A 20,843-nucleotide genomic window follows, 5' to 3' on the forward strand; every position below is an offset into this window, starting at 1 on the left:
GTTCAGCAAAAAAAAGAAGAAGAAAAAGAAAAGAAATAAAGTTGTAAAATAACAGCGCCACGAAGCGAGAAGCCATGAAGCAGAGATCCCTGTTAGAGCATCACACCCACAACCAGTTATTCTCCAGCAAACCAGGAAGACGAGGGTGAGGCCACGAGGGGGAGGCTTGGGGGCAGCCAGAAGGTGAGGGCGAGGGGGACATGGGAGGGGAGGGGGACGAGGGGGACATGTGAGGGGAGGGGACGAGGGGGACATGGGAGGAAGACGAGGGTGAGGCCATGAGGGGGAAGCTGGGGGGCAGCCAGAGGGTGAGGGCGAGGGGGACATGGGAGGGGAGGGGGACGAGGGGGACATGGGAGGAAGACGAGGGTGAGGCCATGAGGGGGAGGCTTGGGGGCAGCCAGAAGGTGAGGGCGAGGGGGACATGGGAGGGGAGGGGGACGAGGGGGACATGTGAGGGGAGGGGACGAGGGGGACATGGGAGGAAGACGAGGGTGAGGCCATGAGGGGGAAGCTGGGGGGCAGCCAGAGGGTGAGGGCGAGGGGGACATGGGAGGGGAGGGGGACGAGGGGGACATGGGAGGAAGACGAGGGTGAGGCCATGAGGGGGAGGCTTGGGGGCAGCCAGAAGGTGAGGGCGAGGGGGACATGGGAGGGGAGGGGGACGAGGGGGACATGTGAGGGGAGGGGACGAGGGGGACATGGGAGGAAGACGAGGGTGAGGCCATGAGGGGGAAGCTGGGGGGCAGCCAGAGGGTGAGGGCGAGGGGGACATGGGAGGGGAGGGGGACGAGGGGGACATGGGAGGAAGACGAGGGTGAGGCCATGAGGGGGAGGCTTGGGGGCAGCCAGAGGGTGAGGGCGAGGGGGACATGGGAGGGGAGGGGACGAGGGGGACATGGGTGAGGAAGACGAGGGTGAGGCCATGAGGGGGAGGCTCGGGGGCAGCCAGAGGGTGAGGGCGAGGGGGACATGGGAGGGGAGGGGACGAGGGGGACATGGGAGGAAGACGAGGGTGAGGCCATGAGGGGGAGGCTTGGGGCCAGCCAGAGGGTGAGGGCGAGGGGGACATGGGAGGGGAGGGGACGAGGGGGACATGGGTGAGGAAGACGAGGGTGAGGCCATGAGGGGGAGGCTCGGGGGCAGCCAGAGGGTGAGGGCGAGGGGGACATGGGAGGGGAGGGGACGAGGGGGACATGGGAGGAAGACGAGGGTGAGGCCATGAGGGGGAGGCTTGGGGGCAGCCAGAGGGTGAGGGCGAGGGGGACATGGGAGGGGAGGGGGACGAGGGGGACATGTGAGGGGAGGGGACGAGGGGGACATGGGAGGAAGACGAGGGTGAGGCCATGAGGGGGAGGCTCGGGGGCAGCCAGAGGGTGAGGGCGAGGGGGACATGGGAGGGGAGGGGGACGAGGGGGACATGTGAGGGGAGGGGACGAGGGGGACATGGGAGGAAGACGAGGGTGAGGCCATGAGGGGGAGGCTGGGGGGCAGACAGAGGGTGAGGGCGAGGGGGACATGGGAGGGGACGAGGGGGACATGGGTGAGGAAGACGAGGGTGAGGCCATGAGGGGGAGGCTGAGGGGCAGCCAGAGGGTGAGGACGAGGGAGACATGGGAGGGGAGGGGGACGAGGGGGACATGTGAGGGGACGAGGGGGACATGGGTGAGGAAGACGAGGGGGAGACTATGAGGGGGAGGCTGAGGGGCAACCAGAGGGTGAGGACGAGGGGGACATGGGAGGGGAGGGGGACATGGGAGGGGAGGGGGACGAGGGGGACATGTGAGGGGAGGGGACGAGGGGGACATGGGAGGAAGACGAGGGTGAGGCCATGAGGGGGAGGCTCGGGGGCAGCCAGAGGGTGAGGACGAAGGGGACATGTGAGGGGAGGGGACGAGGGGGACATGGGAGGAAGACGAGGGTGAGGCCATGAGGGGGAGGCTCGGGGGCAGCCAGAGGGTGAGGGCGAGGGGGACATGGGAGGGGAGGGGACGAGGGGGACATGGGTGAGGAAGACAAGGGTGAGGCCATGAGGGGGAGGCTGAGGGGCAGCCAGAGGGTTAGGACGAGGGGGACATGGGAGGGGAGGGGGACGAGGGGGACATGGGAGGAAGACGAGGGTGAGGCCATGAGGGGGAGGCTGGGGGGCAGCCAGAGGGTGAGGACGAGGGGGACATGGGAGGGGGACGAGGGGGACATGAGAAGGGAGGGGGACGAGGGGGACGAGAGTGACATGGGAGGGGGACGAGGGTGAGGCCATGAGGGTGAGGCTGGGGGGCAGCCAGAGGGGTGAGGACGAGGGGGACATGGGAGGGGGACAAGGGGACATGGGAGGGGAGGAGGACGAGGGGGATATGGGAGGGGGACGAAGGGGACGAGGGGGAGGGGGGGGATTGTGAAGAGGGGGTGAGGGGGAGGAGGTTACAGTTTCCACTCTGCGGTCCAGTGTGATGACCACATTTGAGGTGGGAGGGGTTTGTTTGGAGGAGAAAGAATATCTTTTCTATAATATTTATGCACCTTTAGTATTACATTTAGCACTTTAGTTGTAAATCTCATTAAAAACATAATTATTTGATGGTTTGACTGCTGTAGTTTCAGACTTAATCCTAAAATCATAAAGTCATTTACTGTCACATTTGAGCACGTTCTGGATATGACCAAAACTGAGCCATGATCTGACCCGGTGCAGTGGGCAGGTCTGGTGAGATCATCCAAGGCTCCACCCACTCAATGAGTGACAGACGGGTTTAACCAATCACATTGAAGTGTAACATCTTAAAGCCTCCAATCACGAGAGTCTTTATAGTTCATGATTTTATAATATCAAACATTAGACAGTTTAGTGCCTATTTAGTATTTTGGGGTCAGAGGTCAGGGGTTATGGGTCAGTGTGGCTGGACCAGATCCGGCCATCGCATGTGTCGTACTGAACCCTGAGTGGAAACTTGTCTCAGCAGCCTCACTGTCCACACAGAGGAGCGGGCGAGGAGCGGGCGAGGAGCGGGCGAGGAGCGGGCGAGGAGAAGCGAGTGATGAGGAGCGGGCGAGGAGGAGTGGGTGAGGAGCGGGCGAGGAGCGGGCGAGGAGCGGGCGAGGAGCGGGCGAGGAGCGGGCGAGGAGGAGCGAGTGATGAGGAGCGGGCGAGGAGGAGTGCGTGAGGAGCGGGCGAGGAACGGGCGAGGAGCGGGCGAGGAGCGGGCGAGGAGCGGGCGAGGAGCGGGCGAGGAGGAGCGAGTGATGAGGAGCGGGCAAGGAGGAGTGGGTGAGGAGCGGGCGAGGAGCGAGCGAGGAGCGGGCGAGGAGCGGGCGAGGAGCGGGCGAGGAGCGGGCGAGGAGCGGGCGAGGAGCGGGCGAGGAGCGGGCGAGGAGGAGCGGGCGAGGAGGAGCGGGTGATGAGGAGCGGGTGAGGAGTTGGCGAGGAGGCGCGGGTGATGAGGAGTGGGTGAGGAGTTGGCGAGGAGGCGCGGGTGAGGAGGAGCGAGTGAGGAGCGGGTGAGGAGGAGCGAGTGAGGAGCGGGTGAGGAGGAGCGGGTGAGGAGGAGCGGGTGAGGAGCGGGTGAGGAGGAGCGGGTGAGGAGTGGGTGAGGAGCGGATGAGGAGCGGGTGATGAGGAGCGGGTGAGGAGCGGGTGAGGAGCGGATGAGGAGCGGGTGATGAGGAGCGGGTGAGGAGCGGGTGAGGAGCGGATGAGGAGCGGGTGATGAGGAGCGGGTGTGGAGGAGCGGGTGAGGAGCGGGTGAGGAGAAGCGGGTGAGGAGGAGCGGGTGAGGAGCGGGTGAGGAGGAGCGGGTGAGGAGCGGGTGAGGAGCGGATGAGGAGTGGGTGAGGAGCGGATGAGGAGCGGGTGATGAGGAGCGGGTGAGGAGCGGGTGAGGAGCGGATGAGGAGCGGGTGATGAGGAGCGGGTGAGGAGTGGGTGAGGAGGAGCGGGTGAGGAGGAGCGGGTGAGGAGCAGGTGAGGAGAAGCGGGTGAGGAGGGTGTTAGGAGGAGCGGGTTAGGAGCAGGTGAGGAGGAGCGGATGAGGAGGAGCGGGTGAGGAGGAGCGGGTGAGGAGCAGGTGAGGAGAAGCGGGTGAGGAGGAGCGGGTGAGGAGGAGCGGGTGAGGAGCGGGTGATGAGGAGCGGGTGAGGAGGAGCGGGTGAGGAGCGGGTGAGGAGCGGGTGATGAGGAGCGGGTGAGGAGGAGCGGGTGAGGAGGAGCGGGTGAGGAGGAGCGGGTGAGAGATGGGCAGCATGCAGAAACAGCAGGAGGAGAGTCTGGGATCGCTGGTTGCCTGTTTGTCTCCACTGGACACGTCTGTCATTAAGAACGTCCCTGAGATGGAGGTGTGTCTGGTTGTCATGGTGATGCCCCTCCCACTGGTGAAGGGGAGTTGAGTGAATTACACTTTAAATACGCCACGAACCCGAATGGAAAAAGCAGATGATCCTGGTCTCTGACGTTTTCTCTTCCAAAAGTCATTCTCAATCTGCAGATGGTCCGAGTCTGAATGAAACTCTCCTGGACCAATCGGGATCACACACTTATCTTCTTGATGAATAGATGTAAAAGAATAACAAAACAAAAAGACGTTTAATAATTCCAGTGTGTGTGTGTGAGAGGCGTGGCTAAAGCTAATGTGTGTGAGGGGCGTGGCTAAAGCTAGTGTGTGGCAGGGGCGTGGCTAAAGCTAGTGTGTGTGAGGGGCGTGGCTAAAGCTAATGTGTGTGAGGGGCGTGGCTAAAGCTAGTGTGTGTGAGGGGCGTGGCTAAAGCTAGTGTGTGGCAGGGGCGTGGCTAAAGCTAGTGTGTGTGAGGGGCGTGGCTAAAGCTAATGTGTGTGAGGGGCGTGGCTAAAGCTAGTGTGTGGCAGGGGCGTGGCTAAAGCTAGTGTGTGTGAGGGGCGTGGCTAAAGCTAATGTGTGTGAGGGGCGTGGCTAAAGCTAGTGTGTGGCAGGGGCGTGGCTAAAGCTAGTGTGTGTGAGGGGCGTGGCTAAAGCTAGTGTGTGTGAGGGGCGTGGCTAAAGCTAGTGTGTGTGAGGGGCGTGGCTAAAGCAAGTGTGTGTGAGGGGCGTGGCTAAAGCTAGTGTGTGTGAGGGGCGTTGCTAAAGCTAGTGTGTGTGAGGGGCGTGGCTAAAGCTATTGTGTGTGAGGGGCGTGGCTAAAGCTAGTGTGTGTGAGGGGCGTGGCTAAAGCTAGTGTGTGTGAGGGGCGTGGCTAAAGCTAGTGTGTGAGGGGCGTGGCTATAGCTAGTGTGTGTGAAGGGCGTGGCTATAGCTAGTGTGTGTGAGGGGCGTGGCTAAAGCTAGTGTGTGTGAGGGGCGTGGCTAAAGCAAATGTGTGTGAGGGGCGTGGCTAAAGCTAGTGTGTGGCAGGGGCGTGGCTAAAGCTTGTGTGTGTGAGGGGCGTGGCTAAAGCTAGTGTGTGGCAGGGGCGTGGCTAAAGCTAGTGTGTGTGAGGGGCGTGGCTAAAGCTAGTGTGTGTGAGGGGCGTGGCTAAAGCTAGTGTGTGTGAGGGGCGTGGCTAAAGCTAGTGTGTGTGAGGGGCGTTGCTAAAGCTAGTGTGTGTGAGGGGCGTGGCTAAAGCTATTGTGTGTGAGGGGCGTGGCTAAAGCTAGTGTGTGTGAGGGGCGTGGCTAAAGCTAGTGTGTGTGAGGGGCGTGGCTAAAGCTAGTGTGTGAGGGGCGTGGCTATAGCTAGTGTGTGTGAAGGGCGTGGCTATAGCTAGTGTGTGTGTGAAGGGCGTGGCTATAGCTAGTGTGTGTGAGGGGCGTGGCTAAAGCTAGAGTGTGTGAGGGGCGTGGCTAAAGCTAGTGTGTGGCAGGGGCGTGGCTAAAGCTTGTGTGTGTGAGGGGCGTGGCTAAAGCTAGTGTGTGGCAGGGGCGTGGCTAAAGCTAGTGTGTGTGAGGGGCGTGGCTAAAGCTAGTGTGTGTGAGGGGCGTGGCTAAAGCTAGTGTGTGTGAGGGGCGTGGCTAAAGCTAGTGTGTGTGAGGGGCGTGGCCAAAGCTAGTGTGTGTGAGGGGCGTGGCTAAAGCTATTGTGTGTGAGGGGCGTGGCTAAAGCTAGTGTGTGTGAGGGGCGTGGCTAAAGCTAGTGTGTGTGAGGGGCGTGGCTAAAGCTAGTGTGTGAGGGGCGTGGCCATAGCTAGTGTGTGTGAGGGGCGTGGCTATAGCTAGTGTGTGTGAGGGGCGTGGCTAAAGCTAGTGTGTGTGAGGGGCGTGGCTAAAGCTAGAGTGCACTGTATCTCCCGCTACGTCAGGGGGGGGCAATTTTTTTCCTCCGAGGGCCACATTTGAATCCGGGCCAGTATTGGAGGCCGGCCCACGATCATTGGTGTGAAAAAAAAAAAAATCCCAAAAATTAAATATCAAGATAACATATCACTTTTCTGTCAAATACAGGCTATTGAATCTATTATTTAATCCATTTCACGTCATATTTATTAAGGACACAAGTGCAGACAGATGCCTGAGGGCAAAAAACCCGAGCCAACATTTTTTAAGTGGGTCGCACGGTAGGCAAATTCTTATTTTTTTTACTTTGAAGGCAAAAAAAAGATCAAAATTTTGTCATTTTTTGAGTCGGAGTGACCACCAGGGGTCAGGCTTCAACAGTCAATGACGGAAAACGTCTTTATCAACCCGATCAGGAGACTAAATCTCACGATTTTAAGATATTTCAATCGACCTTTTGTACGCTGCTATCCTTTATTTTGGTAGCGAAGGCGAGCGGGGGGAACATGCAGGGGACACGGGCGCCGCCATGTTTGTTGTGATGACGCTGCTGGGAGTGTTTCAATCCCAGAATGCATTTGCGTAAGTCAAATTTCACACCCTGACAGAGAAACACATGTCCTATGTAGAGGTCAGTGGCGCCGACAGAGGCCAACCAACTTGTTAAAAGTAATATAACGACTCCAGTGCGTGATCTGTGTATTTACGGACGCATGTGAAGGATGCGTTATCAGTCCTTTGGGATGAAAGACAGGTTTACAAGCGTGATAACAAAATGCTGATATATTTTTTTTCAGTCGGCCAGTTTCATAACGGGTCAGTCGGGTTATGGCAAACAGACATTATTTTGCCTAGCTTTATTATTATTATTTATTTTTTTAAATATTAATTGGACAAGCTTGGCGGGCCGGATTGAAAGGCCCTGTGGGCCGGATGTGGCCCATCCCTGTTCTACGCCATGCGGACATAAACAGGAAACTGCTGTTGGTAACGTGCTTTGCTAGCTCTGTGTTGCTAAGGCTCCACATAGTCGTTAGCATCAGTGGAAACACAGAGCTTTAGCACAAGATCAAGTCAGAGTTTGACTTCTCTCTCGTCCAATCATCTGGCTGTGCTGTGGAGGCTCCTTCCCCTAGCTCCCAAAGCCACACGCTTTGGGAGCTAGAACCTCTCAGGGGGCACTTTGGGAGCTAGAACCTCTCAGGGGGCACTTTGGGAGCTAGAACCTCTCAGAGGCCACTTTGGGAGCTAGAACCTCTCAGGGGACACTTTGGGAGCTAGAACCTCTCAGGGGCCACTTTGGACCGCTAAAATGGGCCAGAAACACTTTTCTCGCATTTTCTAAAACAACAAAGTAGATATTGGTTCCTATAACGTGCCTGAGCCAGTCTGAGAGTGTGGGTTGAATGGGAGAAGCAGAACAGTTCTAGTGCCTGTACAGAACGGTTCTAGTGCTAGTGCTGTACAGAACACTTCTAGTGCTGTACAGAACAGTTCTAGTGCTAGTGCTGTACAGAACAGTTCTAGTGCTATACAGAACAGTTCTAGTGCTGTACAGAACGGTTCTAGTGCTAGTGCTGTACAGAACAGTTCTAGTGCTAGTGCTGTACAGAACGGTTCTAGTGCTGTACAGAACAGTTCTAGTGCTGTACAGAACAGTTCTAGTGCTGTACAGAACAGTTCTAGTGCTGTACAGAACAGTTCTAGTGCTAGTGCTGTACAGAACAGTTCTAGTGCTGTACAGAACGGTTCTAGTGCTGTACAGAACAGTTCTAGTGCTAGTGCTGTACAGAACAGTTCTAGTGCTGTACAGAACGGTTCTAGTGCTGTACAGAACAGTTCTAGTGCTGTACAGAACAGTTCTAGTGCTGTACAGAACAGTTCTAGTGCCTCTAGGAGTTCTGGAGAGCTCTGCGTGAAAGGCTCTTTCTCTGTCTGCACCTCTGGAGCTGTAAAGTGACATGTCCAAATCCTCCCAACTCCAATGACTCAAACTGTTCTTGATGGAGACACTGGGGACAGGACGGATGTTCTTGATGGAGACACTGGGGACAGGACGGATGTTCTTGATGGAGACACTGGGGACAGGACGGATGTTCTTGATTGAGACACTGGGGACAGGACGGATGTTCTTGATGGAGACACTGGGGACAGGACGGATGTTCTTGATGGAGACACTGGGGACAGGACGGATGTTCTTGATGGAGACACTGAGGACAGGACGGTGTTCTTGATGAAGACACTTGGGACAGGACGGATGTTCTTGATGGAGACACTGAGGACAGGACGGTGTTCTTGATGAAGACACTTGGGACAGGACGGATGTTCTTGATGGAGACACTGAGGTCAGGACGGTGTTCTTGATGAAGACACTGGGGACAGGACGGATGTTCTTGATGGAGACACTGGGGACCGGACGGATGTTCTTGATGGAGACACTGGGGACAGGACGGATGTTCTTGATGGAGACACTGGGGACAGGACGGATGTTCTTGATGGAGACACTGGGGACAGGACGGATGTTCTTGATTGAGACACTGGGGACAGGACGGATGTTCTTGATGGAGACACTGGGGACAGGACGGATGTTCTTGATGGAGACACTGGGGACAGGACGGATGTTCTTGATGGAGACACTGGGGACAGGACGGATGTTCTTGATGGAGACACTGGGGACAGGACGGATGTTCTTGATGGAGACACTGGGGACAGGACGGATGTTCTTGATGGAGACACTGGGGACAGGACGGATGTTCTTGATGGAGACACTGGGGACTGGCCGGATGTTCTTGATGAAGACACTGGGGACAGGACGGATGTTCTTGATGAAGACACTGGGGACAGGACGCATGTTCTTGATGGAGACACTGAGGACAGGACGGTGTTCTTGATGAAGACACTGGGGACAGGACGGATGTTCTTGATGAAGACACTGGGGACAGGACGGATGTTCTTGATGGAGACACTGGGGACAGGACGGATGTTCTTGATGGAGACACTGAGGACAGGACGGTGTTCTTGATGAAGACACTTGGGACAGGACGGATGTTCTTGATGGAGACACTGAGGACAGGACGGTGTTCTTGATGAAGACACTGGGGACAGGACGGATGTTCTTGATGGAGACACTGGGGACAGGACGGATGTTCTTGATGGAGACACTGGGGACAGGACGGGTGTTCTTGATGGAGACACTGGTGACAGGACGGTGTTCTTGATGGAGACACTGGGGACAGGACGGGTGTTCTTGATGGAGACACTGGGGACAGGACGGTGTTCTTGATGAAGACACTGAGGACAGGACGGTGTTCTTGATGAAGACACTGGGGACAGGACGGATGTTCTTGATGAAGACACTGGGGACCGGACGGATGTTCTTGATGAAGACACTGGGGACAGGACGGATGTTCTTGATGGAGACACTGGGGACAGGACGGTGTTCTTGATGAAGACACTGGGGACAGGACGTGTTCTTGATGGAGACACTGGTGACAGGACGGTGTTCTTGATGGAGACACTGGGGACAGGACGGGTGTTCTTGATGGAGACACTGGGGACAGGACGGTGTTCTTGATGAAGACACTGAGGACAGGACGGTGTTCTTGATGAAGACACTGGGGACAGGACGGATGTTCTTGATGAAGACACTGGGGACCGGACGGATGTTCTTGATGGAGACACTGGGGACAGGACGGTGTTCTTGATGAAGACACTGGGGACAGGACGGATGTTCTTGATGAAGACACTGGGGACCGGACGGATGTTCTTGATGGAGACACTGGGGACAGGACGGTGTTCTTGATGGAGACACTGGGGACAGGACGGTGTTCTTGATGGAGACACTGGGGACAGGACGGATGTTCTTGATGGAGACACTGGGGACAGGACGGAAACAGATTCATCTAAATAATCTCAGGGAGACATATTTATGCTGAGATGTGCTGAGGTCATTGTGTTTCAGAGGAAAAGAGCTTGAATAGAGACGAGTTGATTGGCTGGGAAAGGGCCACTCCACTTCTGAAGTGGTGCTGGAGTCTGGGGCCCACAGCCTGGGCAGGGGAGACAAAAGAAGGGCTGAGGTAGAGTTCCACTCTGATGCCCCATATGGAAACTGTTCATCAGACTATAATGTAACTGTGCAGTCTCGAGCCGAGGCCCCTAAGGGCCCGAGCGTCTCTATGACTCTGTAGCATCTCGTCCAACATGGACAATAAAGGAATGGTCATTTGTGACATGGCAAAACACACAAGAAACTTCTCTTCTGTTGCAACTTTGACTGAAGTGAGTGAATTTAGAATATTTCAGTTTTTTGTTTTTTGCGCCTCGACAAAGCAAAAAGTATTGTTTGTTTTAGTTTGTTGCAGTAAAGGGCCCGGTAAAAGTACAGCGGGTGTAAAAGAGACAGAACCCTCCAGAGCAGTGAGGTCCATGCAGAGACAGAGTAAGTGACAGTGCTGAGAAGCTCAGGGGCCCGGGGCCGGGGCTACAGTCACAGAGGAGCGCTCAGGGGCCCGGGGAAAGTGCTACAGTCACAGAGGAGCGCTCAGGGGCCCGGGGAAAGTGCTACAGTCACAGAGGAGCGCTCAGGAGCCAGTGTTTTCCTTACATGACCAGTGTGTACAGACAGGAAATGCAAGCGTCTATAGGCCAAAGGCAGAGCTGCCGTCCTGAGCAGGCATCCTGAGCAGACGTCCTGAGCAGGCATCCTGAGCAGACGTCCTGAGCAGGCATCCTGAGCAGACGTCCTGAGCAGACGTCCTGAGCAGACGTCCTGAGCAGGCATCCTGAGCAGACGTCCTGAGCAGACGTCCTGAGCAGACGTCCTGAGCAGGCATCCTGAGCAGACGTCCTGAGCAGACGTCCTGAGTTTAGTCTTTGCCCCGTCAGTTTGTCAAGCACCTCGCACTGCGACATGTAACATTACGTCTTATTTTACGTTGTTATTACTTATAACGTTTTATCGAACATGAAAGTAATGGTGAAAGTGATGGTGAATGTGATGGTGAATGTGATGGTGAAAGTGATGGTGAAAGCGATGATGAAAGCGATGATGAAAGCGAGGGTGAATGTGATGGTGAAAGTGATGGTGAAAGTGATGGTGAATGTGATGGTGAATGTGATGGTGAAAGTGATGGTGAAAGCGATGATGAAAGCGATGATGAAAGCGAGGGTGAATGTGATGGTGAAAGTGATGGTGAAAGTGATGGTGAATGTGATGGTGAATGTGATGGTGAAAGTGATGGTGAAAGCGATGATTAAAGCGATGATTAAAGCGATGATGAAAGCGATGGTGAATGTGATGGTGAACGCGATGGTGAAAGCGATGGTGAAAGTGATGGTGAAGTTGCCAAAGTTCAAGAATAAAATGACATTTTGTTCTTTAAGCTCTGCAAGAATATTCTTCTAGTTCCTCTTATGAAGTATGAATTTACCTTTACGGCTTTAAAGCAATTCAAATCTTGATATTTAGGATCTGTTAAAATGCTCTGTGGGGTCACAATCCAGAGCTCTGTAGGTTTGATCTGTGTCTCACTCTGGACAGTCTCACTCTGGACAGTGTAACTCTGGACACTCTCACTCTGGACACTCTCACTCTGGACAGTGTAACTCTGGACACTCTCACTCTGGACAGTCTCACTCTGGACACTCTCACTCTGGACAGTCTCACTCTGGACACTCTCACTCTGGACAGTCTCACTCTGGACACTCTCACTCTGGACACTCTCACTCTGGACAGTGTAAATCTGGACACTTTCACTCTGACACTCTCAATCTGGTGAGCCAAACTTTAGCGGAGCTTCAGCAGAACACAGTCACAACTGAGCGAATACAAAGAAATGAACAAACTAAAGTATTAGTTGGTTCAGGACCTGCGTGGGACGTGGAAAGTGATTAAAATCAAGCAGCGTAACCGCTCTGCGTTCGGCGAACACTCCCCACTAAAGTGTGAATCATTTTGGATATTTGACCAGTGTGAAAAGGTCAATGTTTTGTAACTGATCTGCTGATCACTGCTGTCTTAGGCCTAAGATGTTCTCAAACAGGAGAAGGTGAAGAACCCAGAGGCGTGTCCAGAGGCGTGTCCAGAGGCGTGTCTAGAGGCCTCGGCCCAGTCCTGTTCACTGTGGTCAGATGAAATGAGCAGCGACAGGAGAGTGAAGGTTACATGGGCTTTGTGGAGCTCTACCTAAGATCAGGCTGCAATTGAGATGGTCCCTGTGGTCCTGAGCCCCCACCCACAGACCCCCAGACAACACAGGCAATCCGGCTGTACCCAGAGAGAGGAGGAGCCACAGGAGGGGGACACGGGGAGTGGGGAGGCCTTTTCTATCAGGGGGAAGAGGACAGAGACAGACAGTACACAGGTCCTGTCCTCGAGGGTCCCAGCACGACGAGGGTCCGGCTGCAAAGGGAGGGTTAGTCACAGAGTCATGGCAGAGTCATGGCTGCTCTTGTCCCGCTCACACAGTGTGGGCGGGGTCTCCACAGCCTTAGCAGTGAGGGGCAAACATGTGTGTGTCAGTGGTGAGTAATGATAATATACAAGTACTACTACTTTGTGTAATATCTACACTAAAGAAGAGAACTCCCCTCAGAGTAGAATACATCTGAGATCTGAGACTAGATCCACAGATTGAGAATGACTCTGAGTCCAGACGATTATGATCTTTTTCTGGTGCTGCGACTGTGGACTGCGACTGAGCGAGTGTTTTAGCTAGCGGCAGGGGGAGATAAAGGACACAACAACTAATTTCGTTATGTCAGGTACAAACTCAGTATTTAGTAGTATTGTAGACTTTATTTGTTATTAGACTGTAGCAGCTTCTGACCTTAGCACCATTACTGACCCTTGGCATTCAAAACTCTCACTGCTAAAAGTCTGAATGTTGTGATGTCATCAGCTCTATAAGGTCAGACCGGGTCAAGTCCTGGTTTCAGTCAGACTGAATCCCATTTAGTCATGATTTAGACTTAAAACATTGTCAGATGAGTGATACTATGAGTCGTACAGTAATTATCCTGACCTCTACTGCAGATGATGAAATAGTTAATTTGACTGATGTCATTGTTCTGCTGGACCAAGAGTGTTCCTCTGATCAAAGTAGTAGAAAACTCCACAGCTATTTTGATACAGTTAATTACTGTGTACATTTACACAAGGTACAAACGAGCCGAGGCTCGTTAAAGAGAATGACCTTTAACCCACAGAGCGACTCCTGCAGCTCACTCACCGATGCAGGTCTTACTGTCCGAGTGCAGCGCATACTTCTGGTGACAGCCGCACACGGGGCCCGTGTCGGTGTCGTCACACGTGTGCTGGCAGCCTCCGTTTCCATAGTTACATGTCACTGACAAAACAGAGAAACCAAAGCATTCTTACAAACACATTTGTACAAACATAAGAACAAACTCTGCAAACATCATCATGAGCACTTTAGAATATTATAATTACAACACATTCTAATTCATACATGATTTCTTCTTCTATCCAGACGTTAAATCTGAAGTCTGTTCGGGGCCAAACTTTGATCATAAGCTATCTTAAGTACTGCTGCACACTGTAATGAGAGGGGCCCTAACTGTAATGAGAGGGGCCCTAACTGTAATGGGAGGGGCCCTAACTGTAATGGGAGGGACCGTAACTGTAATGGGAGGGGCCCTAACTGTAATGGGAGGGGCCCTAACTGTAATGGGAGGGACCGTAACTGTAATGGGAGGGCCCGTAACTGTAATGGGAGGGGCCCTAACTGTAATGGGAGGGACCGTAACTGTAATGGGAGGGCCCGTAACTGTAATGGGAGGGGCCCTAACTGTAATGGGAGGGACCGTAACTGTAATGGGAGGGGCCCTAACTGTAATGGGAGGGGCCGTAACTGTAATGGGAGGGACTGTAATGCCAGTCCAGGAAGCTCTGGGACCACCTTCTGGAGGAAGCCTTCGGTCTTGTCCCCCTCCTCACCCTCTGGGACTCCCATAAGTGTGAAATAGGTTCCTGGGGACCTGGATTCCAAATTCAGAATCTTACTTTTCACAGTCTTGTTCTCCGTCCGCAGAGTTACTACTGCTAAATGTGCTGCTCCGCCCCCTTCCCCCCCCCACTGTATATGCTTCCATTCTGAAGCCACTGTTGTTCCCAGCTCTGACCTCACGCAACATAAGGGCCACCTGTTGTAAAGTTATGTCCTCTCCTCCTTCTGATAGGGACAAGCCCTGGAGACTTGGCTTAGCAGTGGGGGGCGGGCTTTCGGGAAGCGTGCTGGGCTCGTTAGCCGCCATGCTAACATGATTAGCTTGTCTGTTTTCCACTGAGGCTTTGATTGTTGAGCTTCCGAGGCGCCGCTCTCCTGGTTTCTCCATTTATTCATCTCTGGCTCCTCATGTGTGGATTATGTGGGTGAAACGGGGGATTGTGTGGGTGAAATGGGGGATTGTGTGGGTGAAACGGGGATTATGTGGGTGAAACGGGGGATTGTGTGGGTGAAATGGGGGATTGTGTGGGTGAAACGGGGATTATGTGGGTGAAACGGGGGATTGTGTGGGTGAAATGGGGGATTGTGTGGGTGAAACGGGGATTATGTGGGTGAAACGGGGGATTGTGTGGGTGAAACGGGGATTGTGTGGGTGAAACGGGGGATTGTGTGGGTGAAATGGGGGATTGTGTGGGTGAAACGGGGATTATGTGGAGCCCCACTCTCAGGAGCCCCACTCTCAGGAGCCCCACTCTCAGGAGCCCCACTCTCTGGACGTGGTTCTGGACGTGGTTATGGACATGGTTATGGACATGGTTCTGGACGTGGTTCTGGACATGGTTCTGGACTAATGACTGGACGTGGTTCTGGACATGGTTCTGGACATGGTTCTGGATGTGGTTCTGGACATGGTTCTGGACTAATGACTGGACATGGTTCTGGACATGGTTCTGGACATGGTTCTGGACGTGGTTCTGGACGTGGTTCTCGACATGGTTCTGGATGTGGTTTTGGACGTGGTTCTGGACGTGGTTCTGGACGTGGTTCTGGACATGGTTCTGGACGTGGTTCTGGACTAATGACTGGACATGGTTCCGGACATGGTTCCGGACATGGTTCTGGACGTGGTTCTGGACGTGGTTCTGGACGTGGTTCCGGACGTGGTTCTGGGCGTGGTTCTGGATGTGGTTTTGGACTAATGACTGGACATGGTTCTGGAGTAATGACTGGACATGGTTCTGGACGTGGTTCTGGACGTGGTTCTGGACTAATGACTGGACATGGTTCTGGACGTGGTTCTGGACGTGGTTCCTGATATGGTTCCGGACATGGTTCTGGACGTGGTTCTGGACGTGGTTCTGGACATGGTTCTGGACGTGGTTCTGGACTAATGACTGGACATGGTTCCGGACATGGTTCCGGACATGGTTCTGGACGTGGTTCTGGACATGGTTCCGGACATGGTTCCGGACATGGTTCCGGACGTGGTTCTGGACGTGGTTCTGGACATGGTTCTGGACGTGGTTCTGGACTAATGACTGGACATGGTTCCGGACATGGTTCCGGACATGGTTCTGGACGTGGTTCTGGACGTGGTTCTGGACGTGGTTCTGGACGTGGTTCCGGACGTGGTTCTGGGCGTGGTTCTGGATGTGGTTTTGGACTAATGACTGGACATGGTTCTGGAGTAATGACTGGACATGGTTCTGGACGTGGTTCTGGACGTGGTTCTGGACTAAAGACTGGACATGGTTCTGGACGTGGTTCTGGACGTGGTTCCTGATATGGTTCCGGACATGGTTCTGGACGTGGTTCTGGACGTGGTTCTGGACATGGTTCTGGACGTGGTTCTGGACTAATGACTGGACATGGTTCCGGACATGGTTCCGGACATGGTTCTGGACGTGGTTCTGGACATGGTTCCGGACATGGTTCCGGACATGGTTCCGGACGTGGTTCTGGACGTGGTTCTGGACATGGTTCTGGACGTGGTTCTGGACATGGTTCCGGACGTGGTTCTGGACATGGTTCCGGACGTGGTTCTGGACGTGGTTCCGGACGTGGTTCCGGACATGGTTCCGGACATGGTTCTGGACGTGGTTCTGGACATGGTTCTGGACGTGGTTCTGGACGTGGTTCCTGATATGGTTCCGGACATGGTTCTGGACGTGGTTCTGGACGTGGTTCTGGACATGGTTGTGGACGTGGTTCCGGACATGGTTCTGGACGTGGTTCTGGACATGGTTCTGGACATGGTTCCGGACATGGTTCTGGACGTGGTTCTGGACGTGGTTCTGGACATGGTTCTGGACGTGGTTCTGGACGTGGTTCCGGACGTGGTTCTGGACGTGGTTCCGGACGTGGTTCTGGACATGGTTCCGGACGTGGTTCTGGACGTGGTTCCGGACGTGGTTCCGGACATGGTTCCGGACATGGTTCTGGACGTGGTTCTGGACATGGTTCTGGACGTGGTTCTGGACGTGGTTCCTGATATGGTTCCGGACATGGTTCTGGACGTGGTTCTGGACGTGGTTCTGGACATGGTTGTGGACGTGGTTCCGGACATGGTTCTGGACGTGGTTCTGGACATGGTTCTGGACATGGTTCCGGACATGGTTCTGGACGTGGTTCTGGACGTGGTTCTGGACATGGTTCTGGACGTGGTTCTGGACGTGGTTCCGGACGTGGTTCTGGACGTGGTTCTGGATGTGGTTTTGGACTAATGACTGGACATGGTTCTGGAGTAATGACTGGACATGGTTCTGGACGTGGTTCTGGACGTGGTTCTGGACTAATGACTGGACATGGTTCTGGACGTGGTTCTGGACGTGGTTCCTGATATGGTTCCGGACATGGTTCTGGACGTGGTTCTGGACGTGGTTCTGGACATGGTTCTGGACGTGGTTCTGGACTAATGACTGGACATGGTTCCGGACATGGTTCCGGACATGGTTCTGGACGTGGTTCTGGACATGGTTCCGGACATGGTTCCGGACATGGTTCCGGACGTGGTTCTGGACGTGGTTCTGGACATGGTTCTGGACGTGGTTCTGGACTAATGACTGGACATGGTTCCGGACATGGTTCCGGACATGGTTCTGGACGTGGTTCTGGACGTGGTTCTGGACGTGGTTCTGGACGTGGTTCCGGACGTGGTTCTGGGCGTGGTTCTGGATGTGGTTTTGGACTAATGACTGGACATGGTTCTGGAGTAATGACTGGACATGGTTCTGGACGTGGTTCTGGACGTGGTTCTGGACTAAAGACTGGACATGGTTCTGGACGTGGTTCTGGACGTGGTTCCTGAGATGGTTCCGGACATGGTTCTGGACGTGGTTCTGGACGTGGTTCTGGACATGGTTCTGGACGTGGTTCTGGACTAATGACTGGACATGGTTCCGGACATGGTTCCGGACATGGTTCTGGACGTGGTTCTGGACATGGTTCCGGACATGGTTCCGGACATGGTTCCGGACGTGGTTCTGGACGTGGTTCTGGACATGGTTCCGGACATGGTTCCGAACGTGGTTCCGGACATGGTTCTGGACGTGGTTCTGGACATGGTTCTGGACATGGTTCCGGACGTGGTTCTGGACGTGGTTCCGGACGTGGTTCCGGACATGGTTCCGGACATGGTTCTGGACGTGGTTCTGGACATGGTTCTGGACGTGGTTCTGGACGTGGTTCCTGATATGGTTCCGGACATGGTTCTGGACGTGGTTCTGGACGTGGTTCTGGACATGGTTGTGGACGTGGTTCCGGACATGGTTCTGGACGTGGTTCTGGACATGGTTCTGGACATGGTTCCGGACATGGTTCTGGACGTGGTTCTGGACGTGGTTCTGGACATGGTTCTGGACGTGGTTCTGGACGTGGTTCCGGACGTGGTTCTGGACGTGGTTCTGGACATGGTTCTGGACGTGGTTCCGGACGTGGTTCTGGACATGGTTCCGGACGTGGTTCTGGACGTGGTTCCGGACGTGGTTCCGGACATGGTTCCGGACATGGTTCTGGACGTGGTTCTGGACATGGTTCTGGACGTGGTTCTGGACGTGGTTCCTGATATGGTTCCGGACATGGTTCTGGACGTGGTTCTGGACGTGGTTCTGGACATGGTTGTGGACGTGGTTCCGGACATGGTTCTGGACGTGGTTCTGGACATGGTTCTGGACATGGTTCCGGACATGGTTCTGGACGTGGTTCTGGACGTGGTTCTGGACATGGTTCTGGACGTGGTTCTGGACGTGGTTCCGGACGTGGTTCTGGACGTGGTTCTGGACATGGTTCTGGACATGGTTCCGGACGTGGTTCTGGACATGGTACCGGACGTGGTTTTGGACGTGGTTCCGGACGTGGTTCCGGACATGGTTCCGGACATGGTTCTGGACGTGGTTCTGGACATGGTTCTGGACGTGGTTCTGGACGTGGTTCCTGATATGGTTCCGGACATGGTTCTGGACGTGGTTCTGGACGTGGTTCTGGACATGGTTGTGGACGTGGTTCCGGACATGGTTCTGGACGTGGTTCTGGACATGGTTCTGGACATGGTTCCGGACATGGTTCTGGACGTGGTTCTGGACGTGGTTCTGGACATGGTTCTGGACGTGGTTCTGGACGTGGTTCCGGACGTGGTTCTGGACATGGTTCTGGACATGGTTCCGGACATGGTTCTGGACGTGGTTCTGGACATGGTTCTGGACATAGTTGTTTCCCAGGAGCTCGTCCACATTTAACTCCATCGAACAATTTCAGTCCCAGGTTTATTCAAAGATGTTTCAACAGATTTAGATTTATTTATGTGTCTGGCCAATTATCAAGGCCTCAAGTCCCTAGTCTGACCTCCTCACTCCTTCACTCCTCACTCCTCACCACTTCACTCCTCACTCCTTCACTCCTCACTCCTCACACCTTCACTCCTCACACCTTCACTCCTCACACCTTCACTCCTCACTCCTTCACTCCTCACTCCTTCACTCCTTCACTCCTTCACTCCTCACTCCTTCACTCCTTCACTCCTCACTCCTCACCACTTCACTCCTCACGCCTTCACTCCTCATACCTTCACTCCTCACACCTTCACTCCTCACTCCTCACACCTTCACTCCTCACACCTTCACTCCTCACACCTTCACTCCTTCACTCCTTCACTCCTCACACCTTCACTCCTCACTCCTTCACTCCTCATACCTTCACTCCTCACACCTTCACTCCTCACTCCTCACACCTTCACTCCTCACACCTTCACTCCTCACACCTTCACTCCTTCACTCCTTCACTCCTCACACCTTCACTCCTCACTCCTTCACTCCTCACTCCTTCACTCCTTCACTCCTTCACTCCTCACTCCTTCACTCCTCACTCCTTCACTCCTCACCACTTCATTCCTCACTCCTTCACTCCTCACCACTTCACTCCTCACCACTTCACTCCTTCACTCCTCACACCTTCACTCCTCACACCTTCACTCCTTCACTCCTTCACTCCTTCACTCCTCACTCCTTCACTCCTTCACTCCTCACACCTTCACTCCTCACTCCTTCACTCCTCAATCCTCACTCCTTCACTCCTCACTCCTTCACTCCTTCACTCCTCACTCCTTCACTCCTCACACCTTCACTCCTTCACTCCTCAATCCTCACTCCTTCACTCCTCACCCCTTCATCATTACAGATGTGGTCCAAAGACTAAGGCCTATTCGGCCAATAAAAGTGCTCCTCTTGTGGCCAATGGAGAAGCAGAGTCTACAAACGAAAAAGCTCGGACCTCCCCTAGCCTCCCCACGCCCCCCTGACCTCCCCTGACCTCCCCTGACCTCCCCTCACCTCCCCTCACCTCCCCTGACCTCCCTGACCTCCCCTCACCTCCCCTCACCTCCCCTGACCTCCGCTGACCTCCTCTGGCCTCCTCTCCCCTCCGGTGACCTCCTCTGACCTCTGGTGACCTCCTCTGACCTCCGGTGACCTCCGATGACCTCCTCTGACCTCCGCTGACCTCCTCTGACCTCCTCTCCATGACTCATGTCCATGACTGGCATAAATGGCATAAATGGCATAAAGTTTATTTTCTTGTGGAATTGAATAAAAGAAAAGTTGATGCTGTTCCAGGTGAAGCACTGAGGCAGGTGAGGGCCGCGCCTCTACAAAGGTTCCACAGTTCTCTTTAAACCTGTTCACAGCGCCGGTCACTCACGTGTGCAGTCCTTCTGGTTCTTGGCGAGTTCGAAGCCCGGGCGACACTCGCAGGACACGCCCCCTTTCCCTGCCGCCTCCCTGCAGATGTGGGCACAGCCGTGGTCTTTGTTCATGCAGTTCATCCCATCTGTGGACGACATGACACTCTCATTACACCGCAGTTTACGGCACGGGACGGACGTGACCCCGTGACTGTCACCTGACTGTCAGGCGCCACCATCACGTCACCCGCACGCCACCATCACGTCACCCGCACGCCACCATCACGTCACCAGCACGGCACCTGCACGCCACCATCACGTCACCAGCACGGAACCCGCACGCCACCATCACGTCACCCGCACGCCACCATCACGTCACCCGCACGCCACCATCACGTCACCAGCACGGCACCTGCACGCCACCATCACGTCACCAGCACGGAACCCGCACGCCACCATCACGTCACCAGCACGGCACCTGCACGCC

The 20,843-nt window shown here is 54.7% G+C and overlaps 1 protein-coding gene across 1 annotated transcript in view; it reads right to left on the reverse strand.

Moving 5' to 3' along the window:
- Positions 1–20,515, reverse strand: part of LOC140367203 (signal peptide, CUB and EGF-like domain-containing protein 1) — a 68,415-nt gene extending 47,900 nt beyond the window's left edge. The window contains exons 1-2 of the mRNA XM_072453558.1: positions 20,374–20,515; positions 13,447–13,563 (exon numbers count right to left, since the gene is read on the reverse strand). Of these exons, the coding sequence (XP_072309659.1) occupies positions 13,447–13,563; positions 20,374–20,515 (259 nt within the window). The remainder of the gene's footprint in view (positions 1–13,446; positions 13,564–20,373) is intronic.
- Positions 20,516–20,843: the final 328 nt, after the last annotated feature.

Source organism: Eucyclogobius newberryi, unplaced genomic scaffold (genome assembly GCF_026437365.1).
Source record: "Eucyclogobius newberryi isolate DKJ021-1_F unplaced genomic scaffold, fEucNew1.0.hap1 SCAF_2, whole genome shotgun sequence".
NCBI classification, from domain to species: Eukaryota; Metazoa; Chordata; class Actinopteri; order Gobiiformes; family Gobiidae; genus Eucyclogobius; species Eucyclogobius newberryi.